The 18,285-nt window shown below is 39.2% G+C and overlaps 1 protein-coding gene across 2 annotated transcripts in view; it reads left to right on the top strand.

The window, feature by feature from the left end:
* Positions 1-18,285, top strand: part of F8 (coagulation factor VIII) — a 117,041-nt gene that overhangs the window by 58,693 nt on the left and 40,063 nt on the right. The window contains exons 13-14 of one of the 2 annotated variants that reach the window (XM_042974082.1): positions 5,933-6,142; positions 9,750-12,864. In XM_042974082.1, the coding sequence (XP_042830016.1) occupies positions 5,933-6,142; positions 9,750-12,864 (3,325 nt within the window). Of the gene's footprint in view, positions 1-5,932; positions 6,143-9,749; positions 12,865-18,285 lie in introns of those variants that run through there. The other variant, XM_042974083.1, reaches the window with a different exon arrangement.

Genomic DNA, 18,285 nt, shown 5'->3' with positions numbered 1-18,285 from the left:
TAGGGCTCAATCCCAGGACCCCGGGGTCATGACCTCAGCCAAAATCAAGAGTCAGACGCTCAAGCAACTGAGCCACCCAGGTGCTCCTAAAACTAAAATTTTAAAAATTATTTTAATGCATTCAATTGGTAAGTTACACATGAACTACAAAGGGAATGCAATTTTAGACATGTAAACCCATTGCTAGCTATAGTCCAATTAATCAAGACTCTGTACATTAAAAAGAAATCTTTTTTTCTAGCTTTATTGAGGTAGAACTGATGAATAAAAATTATATATATTTAAGGTACACAACATGATTTTTTTATGTTTATTTGGCTGCCTCCTCCCTTTTATTTCTCCATTTCCTCCCAAACTATACCTTCCCACTAAGGATTCCACATCCTAATAGCCCATGTTAAAACGTATTTTCTCCATGATTATATAACCATATGTGAACACATATATATATTGTGTTAGTCTGCAAGGCCTACCCTAACCTTTAAAGGACCACAGACTGAGTGACTTCATGGCAGAGAGTTACTTCGTCACAGTTTTGGAGGCTAAAGATCTGACATCTGGGTGTCAGCAGAAGGGGCCTGTTGACTTGTTGATGGCCACTTTCTGTATCCTCACACGGTCTTTCCTCTGTGCATGCACATGTCTGGGTACAAACTTCATGTTCTTAGGGCCACCCTCAGACCTCATTTGATGAATTACCCGTTTAAACACCTGATCTCTGAACACAGTCACATTCGGAGACACTAGAGGTTAGAACTTCAACATATGAATTTGGGGAGGAGCGCAGTTCAGCCTATTACATATACACATACATGTGTGTGTTTTATACATACACACACAAATCAGAATGGTCAACAATATAATTTAAAAATTTCAATCTCACTACAGGAAAATGCAAAATAGAATACCAATGCTGTGACACTTGCTACCTATCAGACTGGCAAAATGATAAGACAGTAACACAATTATTACTCGTGGGCTTGTGAGCACAAGGGTATGCTCATGCAATGGTAGTACACAAGTAGTACAGTATTTTGAAACAGATCTGATTGAAACCATTAAAATTAAAAATATATGCATTTGCCATTCTGGTTCTGGTTAAGATGGAATGAGCACATTTCACCCTGTCTGTCCCACTGGATGACTGAAACTCCTTAACAGCAGATAATTGGGGAAGGAAGCTAGAAAGATTTCAAAGCACGCATATTACAAGTGAAGAAATGAATGCAGATTTAATGTAGGATATCTTTGGGTCAGGCAGGGGAGGAAAATGTGTGGCTTTGATGAAACTTGAATGCTGTAGCCCTTGCTTGTTCCATTTGGGCCAGCAATTCAAAGTGGGGAGGAATATCCCACCAAACTAGGGGAGTCTCCCCCCAAACCAGGGACCTCCTTCCCTCTGGCTCCTTTCCCCTTAATATGAGGAATTAAGATGCTGTAACTTTTTGGAAACTCAGTTTTTTGGGATTTTATTTGGGTAGGTTTGGGGGTCCACACCATTTCTATCCCCTGGGGAAAACACAATGAGGGAGAAAGTAAACGGGGAGGAGACCTCTCCTTTCCCACCTTCACCTTTAGCTTCTTGAAAATGGACCCCTGGGGAACAAATCTGCCAGGTTTTATTTTTAAAAACTTAGAAACAATCAAAATGTCCCACAGTAGGCAAATGGTTAAACAAACTGTGGTACATCCACACACTTGAATACTCAGCAATAAAACAGAATCAACATGGATACACAAAACATGAATGAACCCCAAAGGCATTAAGCTGAGTGATAATATCCAGTCACAAAAGGTGACATACTGTGTTATTTCATTTACAAGGGCATTCTGGGGAAGGATGGAAAATAGAATAGTGGTTGTCAGAGCTTGGGTGGAGCCAGAGCTTGACTCTTTGCAATGAAGGGCTCCAGTACAATGGAGTTTTCTGTGTTGAATGAGATGTTCTGTATCCTGATTGTCCTCGTGGCTACACACATTGGTGTATGTGCTGAAACTCACAGAACTGTGCTCCAAATAGAACCAATTTTACTATGTAAATTTTTAGAATTAAATATATATACCTTTTGATCCAACATTCCTACTGCTGGGATATATCTCATGGGAGTAAAACACCAGTACATAAGGACAGATGTACAGGGATGTATTGTAGTAGTGTTTATAGTGCCTAAAACAAATAAACTAAAGTCAAAGGTAATGCCTATCATTAGAGGGATGTTTCAATATATTGTGGCACACCCATAATATGAAATATCATGAAGCCATTAAAAAGAATGGATCAGAGCCGTACCCACCTACTTAAAGCAATTTCTGTTAAGTATTGTTGAATAACCTAATGCAGATGCAGAAAAAGTATATGTAATATGACCTCATTTTTGTAAAGTAAATAATGACCACAAGAGAGAAAGCATAGACATGTATATATGTATATGTAGAGAGTGATATGTTTTCAAGGCAATGTGATATGTTCTAATCATTCTGGGCTAGGGCTCTTTCCTCAGTATTTCTAATTATATCTCTATCACTTTATTCCCACTTTGTTTCAAAAACAAAACTATGTAAGTTATGTCAAGAAAATGTAGCAATACAAGTCTAGAGAAGGAATACATGTTCTACTTTTTCAAGTCCAATCTGACCATCTCTCTCCTACGGGGGGCATGTAGCCCATTGCATGGGATTTATTGGTACTATCGGATTTTGTGTTTCCTATTTTTTCTGAATTTCTCATTTTTTTCTCCTTTGTTGCTTTCTTGATTAAGCTATTTTTAAACTCCATCTTTTTCCTTTACTATTTTGGAAGTTGTGCACACTTCTATTTACTTTTGGGGACAATTGCTCTTTAAGTTTTATTTATTTGATAGAGGGGGGAGGGGCAGAGAGAGAGGGACAGAAAATCCCAAGCAGGCTCCACGCTCTCAGCTGTTAGATGCATGGCTCAAACCCATGAACCATGAGATCATGACCTGAGCCAAAACCAAGAGTCAGACACTCAAACAATTGAGCCACCCAGGTGCCCCTGGGGAAGATTACTCTTAAAATACTGCCCTTCATACAAAGTCTGAGGTTGTTCTTTGCCTTGTTTCATTTCCAGATATTCCAGAAATATAATTGACATATAACATTGTGTAAGTTTAAGGTGTACAACATGTTTATTTGATATACTTATATATTGCAAAATGATCACCACCATACTGTCAGCTGACACCTCCATCATGTCACATAATTATCATTTCTTTTTTCTAGTGAGAACATTTCAGATCTACTCTCTTAGCAACTTTCAAGTACATAATACAGTATTATTAACTATAATCACCATGCTGTAAATTAGATCCCCAGAACTTATTTGTCTTATAACTGATACTTTGTACCCTTTGACCAACATCTCCCCATTTCCCCCACCACCCTCCTGGTAACCACCATTATACTCTGTTGCTATGAATTCAGCTTTCTTAGATTCCACATATAAGTGGAATCATACACTGTTTGTCTTTCTGTCTCTGTCTGATCTATTTTACTAATGATCACATTTCCCTAATAATTAATGATGATGAGCATCTTTTCATGTACCCATTGACCAATCAACAGTTGGACACTTAACCAACTGAACCACCCAGGGACACCTTCCTCTGCCCTTTTTAAAAATCAGAGTTTTTTTTTTGTTATTGAGTTTTATGAGTTCATTATATATTTTGGATATTAAGCCCTTACCAGATAAATGATTTGCAGATATTTTCTCCTATTCCTTAGGCTGCCTTTTCATTTTGTTGATTGTTTCTTTCGCTGTGCAGAAGCTTCTTAGTTTCATGTCATCCCACTTGTTAATTTTTCCTTTGTTGCTTGTGCTTTTGGTGTCATATCGAGAAAAATCATCACCAAAACCAATGTCAAGGAGCCTTTTCCCTATGTTTGTAGGAGTTTTACACTTTCAGGTCTTATGTTTAAGTCTTTAATGCATTTCAGGTTAATTTTTGTGTAGGGTGTAAGGGTTCAGTTTCTTTCTTCTCCAGATGCCTATTCAGTTTTCCCAGCACCAGTTATTGAAGGCATTACCCTTTCCTCATTGAATATTCTTTTTTAAAATTTATTTATTTTGAAAGAGGGAGAGAGAGCACAAGCAAGCGTGTGAGAAGGGGAGGGGCAGAGAGAGAGAGGGAGAGAGAGAATCCCAAGCAGGCTCCCTGCTGTCAGCACAGAGCCCGATGTGGGGCTCCGTCTCACAAACTGTGAGATCATGACCTGAGCTGAAACCAAAAGAGTCAGATACTTAACCGACTGAGCCACCCAGGAGCCCCCTCATTGAATAGTTTTGATTGCTTTGTCAAATATTAGTTGGCCATATACTTAAGGATATATTTCTGGGCTTTTGATTCTCTTCCATTGGTCTATGACTATTTTTGTGCCAGTACCGTACTACTTTAATTACTACAGCTTTGTAGTGTAGCCTGAAATCAGCCATTGTGATGCCCCCAGTTTTGTTCTTTCTCAAGATTGTTTTGGCTATTCAGAGTCTTTTGTTGTTCCATATGAATAGTCATATTTTCAGGGTGCCTGGGTGGCTCAGTCAGTTAAGCATCTGACTCTTGGTTTCGGCTCAGGTCATGATCTCGCAGTTCGTGGGTTCAAGCCTTGCGTCAGGCCCACACTGACAGTACAGAGCCTACTTGAGATTCTGCCTCTCTCCTCTCTCTTGGCCCCTCCCCTGTTCACATGATCTCTCTCTCTCTCAAAATAAATAAATAAATAAACTTTAAAAAAAAAAGAAATGAATAGTCATATTTTCCATCAGCATTTAGCAAATAGCTCCTTCTCTTTTGCTACCAGTTTGAAATGCTGCCTTTATCACATATTAAGTTCCCATGTATATCTGTATCTCTTTCTGGACTCTATATTCTGATTGACATATTCACGTATACCTGTGGATGACCACACCTTCAATTACAATAGACTTATAATATCTTTTAATGCTTTGTAGGGCAAGAAATTTGATTCTCGCTTAGTTGCCCTCAGCTAGAGTCTGAGCATTGCTTAGTAGATTTGTGAACCACTCTGCAGAATAGACAGGCACTTATTGAATAGATAGATAGATAGATAGATAGATAGATGTATGGAAGAGGCTTTCAGAAATGATTCCCTTTATAGAAGAAAGTCACTGTTACTTTTGTTTAGCTTTTTATTTAGAAATAATTTCAAACTTACAGAACTTCTACAAGAATATTATAGAGAACTCCCATATACCTTTTACCCAGATTCATTAATTTTTTAAAAACATTTATTTATTATCAAGAGACAGACAGAGACAGTGCATGAGCATGGGAGGGGCAGAGAGAGGAGGAGACCCAGAATACGAAGCAGGCTCCAGGCTCTGAGCTGTCAGCACAGAGCCCAAATCGGGGCTTGAACTCACAAACCACGAGATCATGACCTGAGCCAAAGTTGGACACTTAACCAACTGAGCCACCCAGGCTCCCCGATTCACTAATTTTTAATATTTTTCCTTATTCACTGTATCATTCTCTTTTTTCTCCATATACTTTTATTGCTTATTTTCCAATTCGGAACAGGTTGCAGACATCATCCTGTTTTATCTCATAATACTTCATTTTGCATTCACTATGAGTACAGATATTTTTTGAAAAACTTTAACATTGCTACAATACAATTATCTAATTGGCAGCCGGTATTCCAATTGTATAAATCAAGGCCGTCTTTTGTAGCATTTCCCTCTCCAGTTCACGGAGGGTTAAAGTCTATGAGTCTTCTCGCTTTGCGACTGGGAGCTAGGCGACCAAGTACTAGCGATGTACTGTTATGGAAAGTATAGCGCTACCTCTCCTTGGGAATAAGGTAATGGGCTTAACCCGTCATTATTTCTCATCATATCACGACAACCCCAAATAATAAATCAAATGTCTTGTTACCGTTTGGTTTGCAGGCATCAACGGCTATGTTTTTGACAACTTGCAGCTGTCAGTTTGTTTGCATGAGGTGGCATACTGGTACATTCTAAGCGTTGGAGCACAAACTGACTTCCTGTCTGTCTTCTTCTCTGGGTACACCTTCAAACACAAGATGGTCTATGAAGACACACTTACCCTATTCCCATTCTCAGGAGAAACTGTCTTCATGTCAATGGAAAATCCAGGTGAGCTATTTATATTATTCTCTTACTAACAGCTGTGATCCTTTGCTCGCTGTTCATGTGTTCACGTGGGAGCGGATACTGAATGGTCCAAGCGATGTTAGTAATTGCAAGGCATTTTAATGACAGCAGCGCATCAAGTATTTAACTTAAAGTCTTTCCTCTAAAAAGTGCCTTTACTTACCATTGCCCAAAATTTTAAGTGTGCTTACTAAACTGTAGTGGTGAATATATATTTATAGATGCAGTTACCATGTGTGAGCTGAACATGTTTCTGTGTGCTTTGTGAACACTTGTACTGTCATCTGAATACCACCGAGTAATCTCTCTTGGTACACATATCCTCAAACCACTGAGGCGCCTTTGGGATGGTTGTGGCTTTCACTTTCTCGTCTTCCTTCTCCATCGGTAACCACTGCAAGGCTTTTGACAGCATCAGCTGTCAGCAAAAACACTGACATGGCCTAAATCCAACACAGATTGTTGCTACATTCATACAGCTTAGTAACGAGTGCTAGGCCACTCCACGCTCTCGTCCTTCACACCTCTGTTGTCTGCGGGGAAGAGCATGTCAGATTGTAGTTCTTCTCTTACGCTGAAGGCCTCTCTGGACATAAACTCTCAAAGGGAAATTTCTGGGGAATAAAAACCAGTCTCATCCTATATAAGCATATATTCACCTTTATAACCAGAAACTTATTGTACTTACAAGTGATGGATTTTTGTGGAAAGTGAGTAAAGAAGAACCTGGCAGAACTCCAGCAGTATCTCTGGAAGTGTCTTGTACATTTATGTCTTTGTTATCTGTTTTCCAACTAATTTTCAAACTCGCTGAGGACAGAGACCTTGTTTATCTTATTCATCACTATATCCCTAATGTATATAGTTCCTGGCCTGTAGTAAGTGCTTAATAAATATTTCTTTCAATTAACAAATGAATATGTACCAAAAAGATGATAAAACATTATGTATAATATGGTTATAAGTGTCTAAACCAAAGAGAGAAATTGTGTGTATGTGTATGTATGTGTATAGGCAGAGAAAAATATTACAAATAACAATATTTTATGAAGCTTTTAAACTATTTTGGTGATTACTTAAATTCTACAGACAAATTAAAATGGCTTTATGTGTCTTGAGGGAAAAAAATCCTAATGTAATATCATTATTTACAAATCTCAAGCTAAATAAAGCCCCTAAAGATTTCCTGTGTTCAGAATGGTAAAGTCTGATTCCTTTTGTCTGTTTTTTTTGAGGTAAAATTCACCATTTTAACCATTTAAAAGCGTACAATTCTGTGGCAGGAGACTGGTCTATACCCACTGACCCAGTCTCAAACTTGACTGGACATGTTTTGCCTGTGGCAGAAGGTGAAGGAGGGGATTGCCAGCCGGTGTCCCCAAGGGAATTATAATTCAACGTTGTGCAACCATTACTATTATCTAATTCCAGAATATTTTTATCACCCCAAAAAGAGACCCTTTACGATTAAGAAGTCACTCCCTATTCCCCCTTCTTTTAATTTTCTCTGCAACTGTAACTATATCTCCTTTTTTATTCCAAATTTTATACACGTAGAATTTCTTATTTTTATTTGGTTATTTATTTTATTGAGTTTTTCATCAAAGAATCAGCTCTTCTTTAAGCTGTTCGATTGAGATTTAATTAATTATGCTTTACATTAATCTTTACTCGTGCATGTAATACAAAAAGATGTTCTCATTAAAAACTTTGCACCAATACAGATAAAACTACAGTCCTTCTTGATCACTGTTCCCAATCCCAGGCCCTTCTCACAGTTTGGTGTATGTCATTCCAAACCTGTTTATGGAGTTTCATTTTCCCTTTTCTCACTCAACTACTATCCTCCTTAGGAAGAAGAAGGACGTGGTTGTGTCTAAGTTATAACAGTAGAATTTTAAGAGTCAAAAACCTTATTTGAATTACTCATTTCAGCTCCAGTCTTGATCTACTCTGACCCAACATCGTTTCACACCATCAAAATTATGCTTTAAATGTCATGAAATTGGGCTCCCAATCCACAAACTTATAGTTATGTCCATATTTTTAGTGAAACCACATTATTATGACTATGTAAATGTTCACTATGGAAGCAAATAGAATTACATTTCTTCTTTTTATAACTTGTTTAGCTGAAACTTCTAATTGTTTTACTGTTCTTGTTGTAATGGTTTCCCTTTAGTTATTCCCTTTTTTTTTTTAATTTTTTTTTTCAACGTTTTTTATTTATTTTGGGGACAGAGAGAGACAGAGCATGAACGGGGGAGGGGCAGAGAGAGAGGGAGACACAGAATCGGAAACAGGCTCCAGGCTCCGAGCCATCAGCCCAGAGCCCGACGCGGGGCTCGAACTCACGGACCGCAAGACCATGACCTGGCTGAAGCCGGACGCTTAACCGACTGCGCCACCCAGGCGCCCCTAGTTATTCCCTTTTTTATTCAAGAGTGTTGTCATACAACATATTCTTTTTCACTTAGAAACTGACCCCCTGGACCCATGCATCCTCCCACCCCCCACCCAGTCTGGGCTGTTTTTTTTCTAGATCTGAAAATCAGTTATTAATTCGGGACTTTTCTTCAGCGCTGATTTCCTGTACCCCGTGTCATCTTATTTTTAAATTTACAGTATACTCCTTTATTTTGGTAGAAAACATTCTCCCACCACCTCCTCAGCATGGCTGCTTTAAAGGTAGATTTTCTAAATCCTTGTATGATATAAAATGTATTTATTCTCATTTACCATCAGATTGATTATTTGCACATAGAGTGCAATGTGCATTAATTCCAAAATACATTTGACCATAAAGACCTTTTCCATGGGTATCCCATTATCTCTTAGGTCTCTATGGAAATATACTTTGAGGAAAGATTTTCCCTTTGCCACTGTAAAATTCCTTCACTTGAATAATCTTGTTTACAGCAGAAATTAACATTGCTAGCACAGTAGAGGGATTTCGTATCATATGTATCCTAAAGTCCTACTCCCTTGTGCTTACTTATCCTGCAAATTGATGACAATGGAAGCTAGTCATTGATATATGATTTGCATACATTATTTGATAAGGGAGATACTATTAGCTTCATTTCCAAATTAGAAAAGTGGAGCTCAGAGAGATCAGTTGATTTGCTCAAAGTCACACAGCTGGTAAATGGTAGAGCTAGGATTTGAACCCAGGCAATCTGACTGGAAGAACCTGTGCCATTATGTAATATAGCAATAATACCTAGCCTACATACAGTTTCAGGGATTAAGTCACTATCATCATCAAAGAGTTCTGTGTGACTATTAGGACTCCCCACTGTTGTATATGTTAATTATATTTCTCCATTTTTATTCCAATATTTGTTCATTTGTAATCACAACCCTTTCTTGTGATCACAGACAGATATACCACAACAGCGTCAATGCAAAAAAGCACTTTCACTACCATTGTTGGACTGTTTTATGTGCCAGGGATTTAACCTAATGACTTGTAATACAATGGTACCGACTACTATTTTTTCATTATCTGGGAATAGAAGAGAACGACTAATACATAACTTGCTTGGGATGTGGGTTGTGAGTAACCAGAGTCTTTTTCTTCTTCCAGGTCTATGGGTGCTGGGGTGCCACAACTCAGACTTTCGGAACAGAGGCATGACAGCTTTGCTGAAGGTTTCTAGTTGTAATGGGAACATTGATGATTATGATGAGGATAGATATGAAGATATTCCAGCCTCCCTCCTGAATGAAAACAATGTCATTGAACCCAGAAGCTTCTCCCAGAAGTCAAGACACCATAGCCCTAGGCAAAAGCAATTCAAAGCCACCACAACTCCAGAAAATGACATAGAGAAGATTGACCCTCAGCCTGGAGAAAGAACACAGCTGCTTAACGTACAAAGTGTCTCCTCTAGTGATTTGCTGATGCTTCTGGGACAGAATCCTACTCCACGTGGATTACTCTTATCTGATTTCCAGGAAGCCACACATGAAGCAGATGATCATTTACTTGGAGCTATAGAAAGACACAAGGGCCCATCTGCAGTGGCAGATCTCAGACCAGAGCTCCATCACGGTGGGGACAGAGTATTTACTCCTGAGCCAGAACTAAAATTAAGATTAAATGAGAATTTGGGGACAACTGTAACAGCAGAGTTGAAGAACCTTGATTTAAAAATTTCTAGTTCATCAGACAACCTAACAGCTTCACCAACATTTCCATCAGACAAGTTGGCAGCAGGTACTGAAAAGACAGGTTCCTTAGGACCCCCAAATATGTCAATTCACTTAAATAGTCATTTAGGTACCATTGTATTTGGCAAAAATTCATCTCACTCTATTGACTCTGGTGTACCTTTGGGCTCGAGTGAAGGAGACAATGATTCCAAGTTGTTAGAAGCAGGTTTAATGAATAGTCAAGAAAGTTCACTGGGAGAAAATGTATTATCAGTGGAGAGAAATGGGTTATTTAAAGAAGACAGAGTTCATGGACCTGCTTCATTAATTAAAGATAATGCTTTATTCAAAGTTAATATCTCTTTGATAAAGACAAACAACGCAACAATTAACTCAACAACTAATAGCAAAAATCATGTTGATGTCCCAACATTATTAACTGAGAACAGTACATCAGTCTGGCAAGATACTATATTAGAAAGTAATGCTGAGTTTCAAGAAATGGCTTCTTTGCTTCATAATGAAACATTTATGGACAGAAATATTACAGCTTTGGAGCTAAAGCATGTGTCAAATAAAACTACTTCATCAAAAAATGTGGAAGTGGTCTACCAAAACAAAGAGGGCCCAGTGCCACTAGGTGCAGAAAATCCAGGTCTCTCATTCTTCAAGACACTGTTCTCACCAGATTCAGCAAAGTGGATAAAATGGACCCATGGCGAGAACTCCCTAAGCTCTGGGCAAAGGCCCATTCCAACACAATTAACATCTTTAGGATCAGAAAAATCTGTGAAAGATCAGAAGTTTTTGTCAGAGAAGAAGGTGGTAGTAGGAGAAGATGAATTTACAAAGGACACAGAACTCAAAGAGATGAGTTTTCCAAACAGCAAGAGCATGTTTTTTACTAACTTGCCCAATGTCCAAGATAATGGTACTTACAATCAAGAAGAAAAATCTCAGGAAGAGATAGAAAGAAAGGAGAAATTAACCCATGAAAATGTGGTTTTGCCTCAGGAATATACAGTAGCTGACACTAAGAATTCCCTGAAGAACCTTTTCTTACTAAGCACTAAGCAAAATGTGGAAGGTTTAGATGAGGGGCCATATACTCCAATACTTCAAGACACCGGGTCATTAAATGATTCAGCACATAGAGCAGGGATTCACATAGTCCATTTCTCAAAAATAAGGGAGGAAGAAAACTTGGAAGGTTTGGGAAATCAAACAAAGGAAATGGCAGAGAGGTTTTCAAGCACTCCAAGGATATCTCCTAATCCAAGTCAGCATAATATTCTCACTCAGCGTGGTAAGCGGGCCTTGAAACAATCCAGACTCTCACTAGAAGAAACTAAGTTTGCAAGGGGGGTAATTTTGAATGACACCTCAACCCAGTCATCCAAAAACATGAACTTTTTGATGCATGGAACCCTCACAGAGATAGAGGAGGACAATGAGAAAGAAAAAGGGGCTGCCACTCGGTCCCTCCAATCAGATTGTTCTATGGGGAATCAGGGCACCATTCAAATGAATGACTCTGCATTACCCGTTGCAAAGGCATCAGCATTTCCATCAATCAGACATACACATCTGACCAAGATCCCATCCCAGGACAACTCTTCTCATCTTCCAGTGTCAGCCTGCACTTATACCTTCAGGGAGAGTTCTGGGGTCCAAAAAAGCACTCATTTCTCACAAGGAGCCAAGAGAAATAAACTTTCTGTAGCCTTCCTAACCTCAGAAATGATTGTAGGTCAAGGAAAGTTCAGCTCCCTAGGGAAAAGTGCCATGAACCAACGCATGTCCAAGAAACGTGAAAACACTCTTTTGCAACAAGGCTTGTCTGAAGCATCTGGCAAAGTTGAATTACTCCCTAAAGCTCATGTTCATCAAGAAGACTCTTTCCCTACAAAAACTAGCAATGATTCTTCTGGCCACCTGGATCTTATGGAGAAGATCTTCCTTCAGAAAACACAAGGACCTGTTAAGTTGGAGAAAATAAATGGACCCAGAAAAGTGCCCTTTCTGAAATGGACAACAGAGAGCTCTGAAAAGATTCCCTCTGAGCTGCTGGGTCCCCTTGCTTGGGATAACAACAATGCCACCCAGATACCAAGAGAAGAGTGGAAATCCCAAAAGAAGTCACAGAAAAACATAGCTTTTAAGAGCAAGGACACCATTTTGCCTTTGGGCCCTTGTGAAAACAGTCCTTCAGTAGCAGCAATAAATGAAGGACAAGGTAAACTCCAAAGAGAAGCCACCAGGTCAAAGCAAGGAGAGACTGGAAGATTGTGCTCTCAGAACCCACCGGTCTCAAAACGCCATCAAAGAGAAATAACCCTTACTACTCTTCAGTCAGTGGAAGACAAAATTGAGTATGATGATACGTCCTCAATTGAAATGAAGAGAGAAGATTTTGACATCTATGGTGAAGATGAAAATCAGGGCCTCCGCAGCTTTCAAAAGAGAACACGACACTATTTCATTGCTGCAGTGGAGCGTCTCTGGGATTATGGGATGAGTAGATCTCCCCATGCACTAAGAAACAGGTATGAGTACATTGATTATTCCTTTGTCCTGCTATTGCCACATTTAACTTTACCAGATGCTGAAACAATATGAAAAACACAGCTAATCTGCAGGAATAAGTCTCCAAAGGTTGCTTTATAGAAGAACCCTGAAATCCAGGAAGCAAAGTCTAGATGGAGCTGAGGAGTAAATAGGAGGTTAGATGATGACACCAATAATGAGAGTTACAAAAGGGTAAATGGGTCAAGGTCAAGAAGCATCAATGGGGAACATGAAGAAAGTCAGCCTCACCTTTCAACCTTGTGAGCTGCAGGAGTAATCTTAATCTTGTGAAAAGGTTCTGAGAGAAGCAGGAGGAAGAAGTAAAGTGTGTGGTAAAGATGTTGAGGATACAGAGAATGTTGTTTTCCATGGTACTGAGGATCCAGGGAGCAAAGTGGGAGGATTTGATTGTTAGGGAAGCAGAGAGAGATTGGGCAGGGAAGAGAAAGCACAGAGAAATTTGGAAGATAAGGAGAGTCTTATGCAGAGCCGATCAGTCAACAAGTATTTATTGAGCACCTACTCTATGCCAGACACTCTTGTATACACTGGGGTGCAGCAGAATAGGAGCTTACATTCTACTGGGGGGAGCAAGAGGTAATAAATTAGCGGAAAAGTAAATAGAGGAATCTTGATGGTGCTCTTCAGGAGGTAGAATCTAATATGATAGAGAGTGCCTTGGGGTGTTACTTTAGCTGTGTTGGTCAGAGAAATCCTCTGTGAAATTGAGACCTAAATGCTGAGAAGAAGACACTTGATGGAGCTCTGAGAGATGCTTCCAGGCAGAGGGAACAAGGAATGCAAAGGCTCTGAGAATGAAACAAGTTTGAGGAACAAGAAAGGACCAGTCTGACTGGAGTAGAGTGAAGAACTGGGGTGAGGGGGGTGGTTATGGGAGACGAAGTAGTAAAGATGAGCAATGGTAAGATAATATAGGTCCTAGAGAAAGGTTAGGTGCCTTCTTCATTACTCATTGTCACATTCTGACCTCTCTGTCTACCTCAAGCGGGCCCTTATTGCTGCATAGCAACTATAGAATATTTCCCTAATCTACCGACTTTCCCACTGTCCTGGACCTTTCCCCTGCATTTTCTTTTTCCTTAAATCTCCAACCCCCTTTACCCATTCTCCAATAGCCCTTCTCATTCATAGCCAATGCCTATGCAATGAACGTCTCAACCTCCAACACATTTATTGACATCCGTAACCATATACCGTCTTCATGCTTATGGCAATAAATAATCATTGCTCCTAAGGCCACCCTCTCCAGTTTCCTAGTCAACCATTTCCATTATAGTGCATTTTCATCTTATCCAATTCTCAGTTCATAATGAAATTCTTGTTATTTTTTGAAATTATAACCAGCAGTATTCTTTGATGGATTAGATGTGGTTGTGAGAAAAAAAGATGAGTTAGGAATAACTTCGGTGTTTAGAGTCTTGTAACTAAAAAGAAGGAATGGTCATTGACTGCCATGGAAAACACTGGACAAACAAAAGATTTGTGGAAGGAGCAGAAATTAAGAAACTAATTTTGTACATGGTAAAGGTAGTTTATATATGAATTTCAAGTTCAAGGAAGATATCTTAGATGGAGATAATACAACTTGATATTATCTGCATAAGAGTAGACCATCATGAGAATAAGTTTAGACAGAAAAGAGGAGAGTTTAAAGAACTAACACTTAAGTTTACAGAGAAAGATTGACAGTGAGGTTAGTGAAAAAAAGAAAAAAAAAAGATAGAAAATTGGTGTCAGACCGGATGAGAGCACACAGGATGGAGTAATCAGAGTTCCTGGGTGGCTGTCAGTTAAGCGTCCAACTTCAGCTCAGATCATGATCTCACAGTTTGGGTGTTTGAGCCCCACATCAGGTTTTGCACTGACAGCACAGAGCCTGCTTGGGATTCTCTCTCTCTGCCCGCCCCTGTCCCTCCTCTTACCCTCTGTCTCTCTCAAAATAAATAAAACTTTAAAAAAAAGGAAATAGTACTGAGAGTTCAACTAAGACAAGGGCTGAGAATTAGTAAAGATCATCCGTGATTTTGAAAATGTATTTTTAATGGAATAATGGAGATAAAAAAGGCTTTTTGAAGTGGCTTAAAGGAAGAATAGGTGGAAAAGAATCCAGCTACTGGTATCCAAATCAGTGGCTACCACTCTGGTCTAAACCATCCTCAACTCTCAACCAAGTTATTGTAATAGCCTCTTAACTGTACTTTCAGCTTCCAGCCTGGCCCTTATACAGTCTTTTCCCTACACAGAAGCTAAAGTAAATTTTCAAAGTGTAATTCTGATTATTGTTCTCTGCTCCAAATCTCCTAGTGGATTTCCTTTCTACCCTTGGTAAATTCCAAAACCTTCACCATGGCCTTCAAGTTTCTGAGATTTGACCCACTGAAACGTCTCTGCTCTCATATCCTACCATTGTTTCCTGCTCACTCTGTTCTAACCACATTGCCCTTATTGTACTTCCTCAGATAGAATAAATATATACCTTTCTCTAGGCCTTTGCACTTTGTGTTCTCTTCTTAGAATTCTCTTCTTTTGATATCCTAATGTTCATCCTCTCACTTCTTTCACATTGCTGCTCAAATTTCATTTTATCAGTGAGGCTTTCCCTGAACACTGTGTATGCATACAGCTCCTACCACACTTTTTCACTGCACTTACTAGCACCTGAAATATTATACATTTACTTGTTTATAGTCTATTTTCCCCAACTAGAAACTACGTTCTTGAAAGCACAAATTTTGAAGGTGTTGTTCAATGGTATATCCCCAAAACCTTAATCAGTTCCTGGCATGTGATAAATGCTTAAATATCTATTGAATGAATTAGTAAATGATGGATGTAGGGAGGCAAGAGCAGGTCTCTCATGTATGTCTGAACTCCAGAGAATGCCAACTGAATGGTAGCACAACTTCCGTGAGCCAAAATAGAGGCAGGGAAACCAGCAAAGGGGCCATTACAGTCATCCGGAGAAGACAGATTATTTAGACCAAAATTGTGGTGGGGAAAATCAAAAGAAATGGAAAGGTGTTGAGTATAATTTGAAAATAAGCAGACAGGACTTGCTGTTAGGTTGAGTATGGGGGCAATGGAGAGAAGGACTCAGATAAAATTTTACGTTTTTTTTTTTAGTTATTTTTTTCCTAAGCAACTAGATGGACAATGATGACATTTAATGAGATGTGGAAGGCTTGAGGTAGAACAGATTTATTTGAGGAAACACTCAAGGGTCTGTTTTTAACATGTTTACTTTGAGATGCCCACTAGATGCCCAAATTGAGATGTTGAGTAGTCAGTTGGATATATGAGTCTGGAATCCAAGGGAGAGCTCTGTGCTAAAGACAAATAAGCTTGGGAGCCATAAGCATCTTGATAGCATTCAAATAAGACTCAATGGGTCCATCCAGAGAGTAAAAGTAGATGTAAACCATGTCCACTTTAAGCTGGGTCCCCAGGGGTCTACATCCTCAAGGTAACAGTAAGCCAGTTAATTCACTTCATTGACTTGCAGCCCAGTTTTCTGTCATCTGTGTTGTCCATGAAATCTCTGGGTTTATCTTGAAGGTCCAAAATGGCTTCATTCACACATCTGATGCCTTGGCGGAAAATAATGGAAATCTAGACTTGCTGGGACTCTTGACCAGAAGGCCTACATGTAACCTTTCTAGCATGAGAGTACCAGGATAATCAGATTTCATACATAGTGGTTGGCTTCTTCCAGAGAGAGCATACCAGGAGAACTGAGCATTGAGTGACTACATATGATACCATGAGGAGCAATTCTGACTTAACAGAATTGAAAAGTACAACAAAATGGTTGCTGTTTTAAGCCACTAAAGTTTTGATGTAATTTGTGATACAGCAACAGATAGAGGAGACGTAAAGGATAGTGTGAAGTATTTACCTATTTTTTAAAATTTTTAATGTTTATTCATTTTTTGAGAGAGAGACAGCACAAGCGTGGAAGGACAGACAGAGAGGGAGACACAGAATCCAAAGCAGGCTCCAGGCTCTGAGCTGTCAGCACAGAGCCTGATGCGGGGTTTGAACTCACAAACCACGAGATCATGACCTGAGCCCAAGTTGGATGCTTAACTGACTGAACCACCCAGGCCCCAAGATTTACCTATTTTTAATTGAAATTGCAGAAGGAAAGGAAAGAGTGATTAGAGAAGCAATAATTGAAGAGGTAATGGCTTAATATTTTCCAAAATTGAAAAAATTCATGAATGCACAGATTCAGAGAGTTCAACAAACCCCAGAGTGAATAAAAATATCAACACCTAGGAATGTTTCATCAGAGTGAAACTTCAGAAAATCCAAAAGTCTTAAAAGCAGCCAAAGAGGGGCACCTGGGTGGCTCAGTCGGTTGAGCATCCGACTCTGGATTTCGACTCAGGTCATCATCTTTCAGTTTGTGGGTTCGAGCCCTATGTTGGGTTCTGTGCTCATAGTGCAGACCCTGCTTGGGACTCTCTGTCTCCCCCTCTCTCTGCCCCCCCCCCACTTATGTGCATGCACACACACACTCTCTCTCTCAAAATAAATAAATAAACATTCTTTTAAAAGCAGCCAAAGGAAAAAGACAGCATACATTCAAATGAGATACAGCAAGGTGACTTTTCAGTAGTGCTAATTAAACATAGAAGACAGGGAAATGATGTCTAGAATGCGTTGAAATACAATAACTGCCAACCTAGAATTCTATATCAATCAAAAATATGATTCAGAATTCAAGGTGAAATGGGACATTTTCAGACAAACAGAAACCTAAATCTCACCACCAGCAAAAACCCAATAAAAATATTCTAATGATGTAGTTGAGACAATAGGAAAGTGATAATGAAAGAAGTAAAAGGCAAAAAAGACTAAAAAAGTAAAGAAAGGATAAATTATGGATAAGTATAAATATTGTTTGTATAAAGAATGGCAAAAACATCTTATGAGGTCTAAGATATAATTGCTTTTTTCACAATGGGTTTGGCACCAAAACACAGGTGTCATGAAAACCATCCCTAAATCTAAGCCAAAATTGGAAAGGAAAAAACTCACATCAACACTGTCATCATCGGATGCATAAATTTGGGCAAATCTACCACTCCTAGCCATCTGATCTACAAATGTGGTGAGATCAACAAAAGAACCATTGAAAACTTGAGAAGGAGGCTGCTGAGATGGGAAAGAGCCCCTTCAGGTATGTCTGGATCTCGGACAGACAGAAGGCTGAAAGTGAGTGTGGTATCATTACTGATGTCTCTCCTTGGAAATCAGAGACCAGCAAGTATTATGTGACTATCACTGATGCCCCAGAACAAAGATACTTCATCAAAAACATGATTACAGGCACGTCTCAGGCTGATTGTGCTTCCTGATTGTTGCTGCTGCTG

This window comes from Panthera tigris, chromosome X, assembly GCF_018350195.1.
Source record: "Panthera tigris isolate Pti1 chromosome X, P.tigris_Pti1_mat1.1, whole genome shotgun sequence".
NCBI classification, from domain to species: domain Eukaryota; kingdom Metazoa; phylum Chordata; class Mammalia; order Carnivora; family Felidae; genus Panthera; species Panthera tigris.
This window is presented reverse-complemented; position numbering and strand designations above follow the sequence as displayed.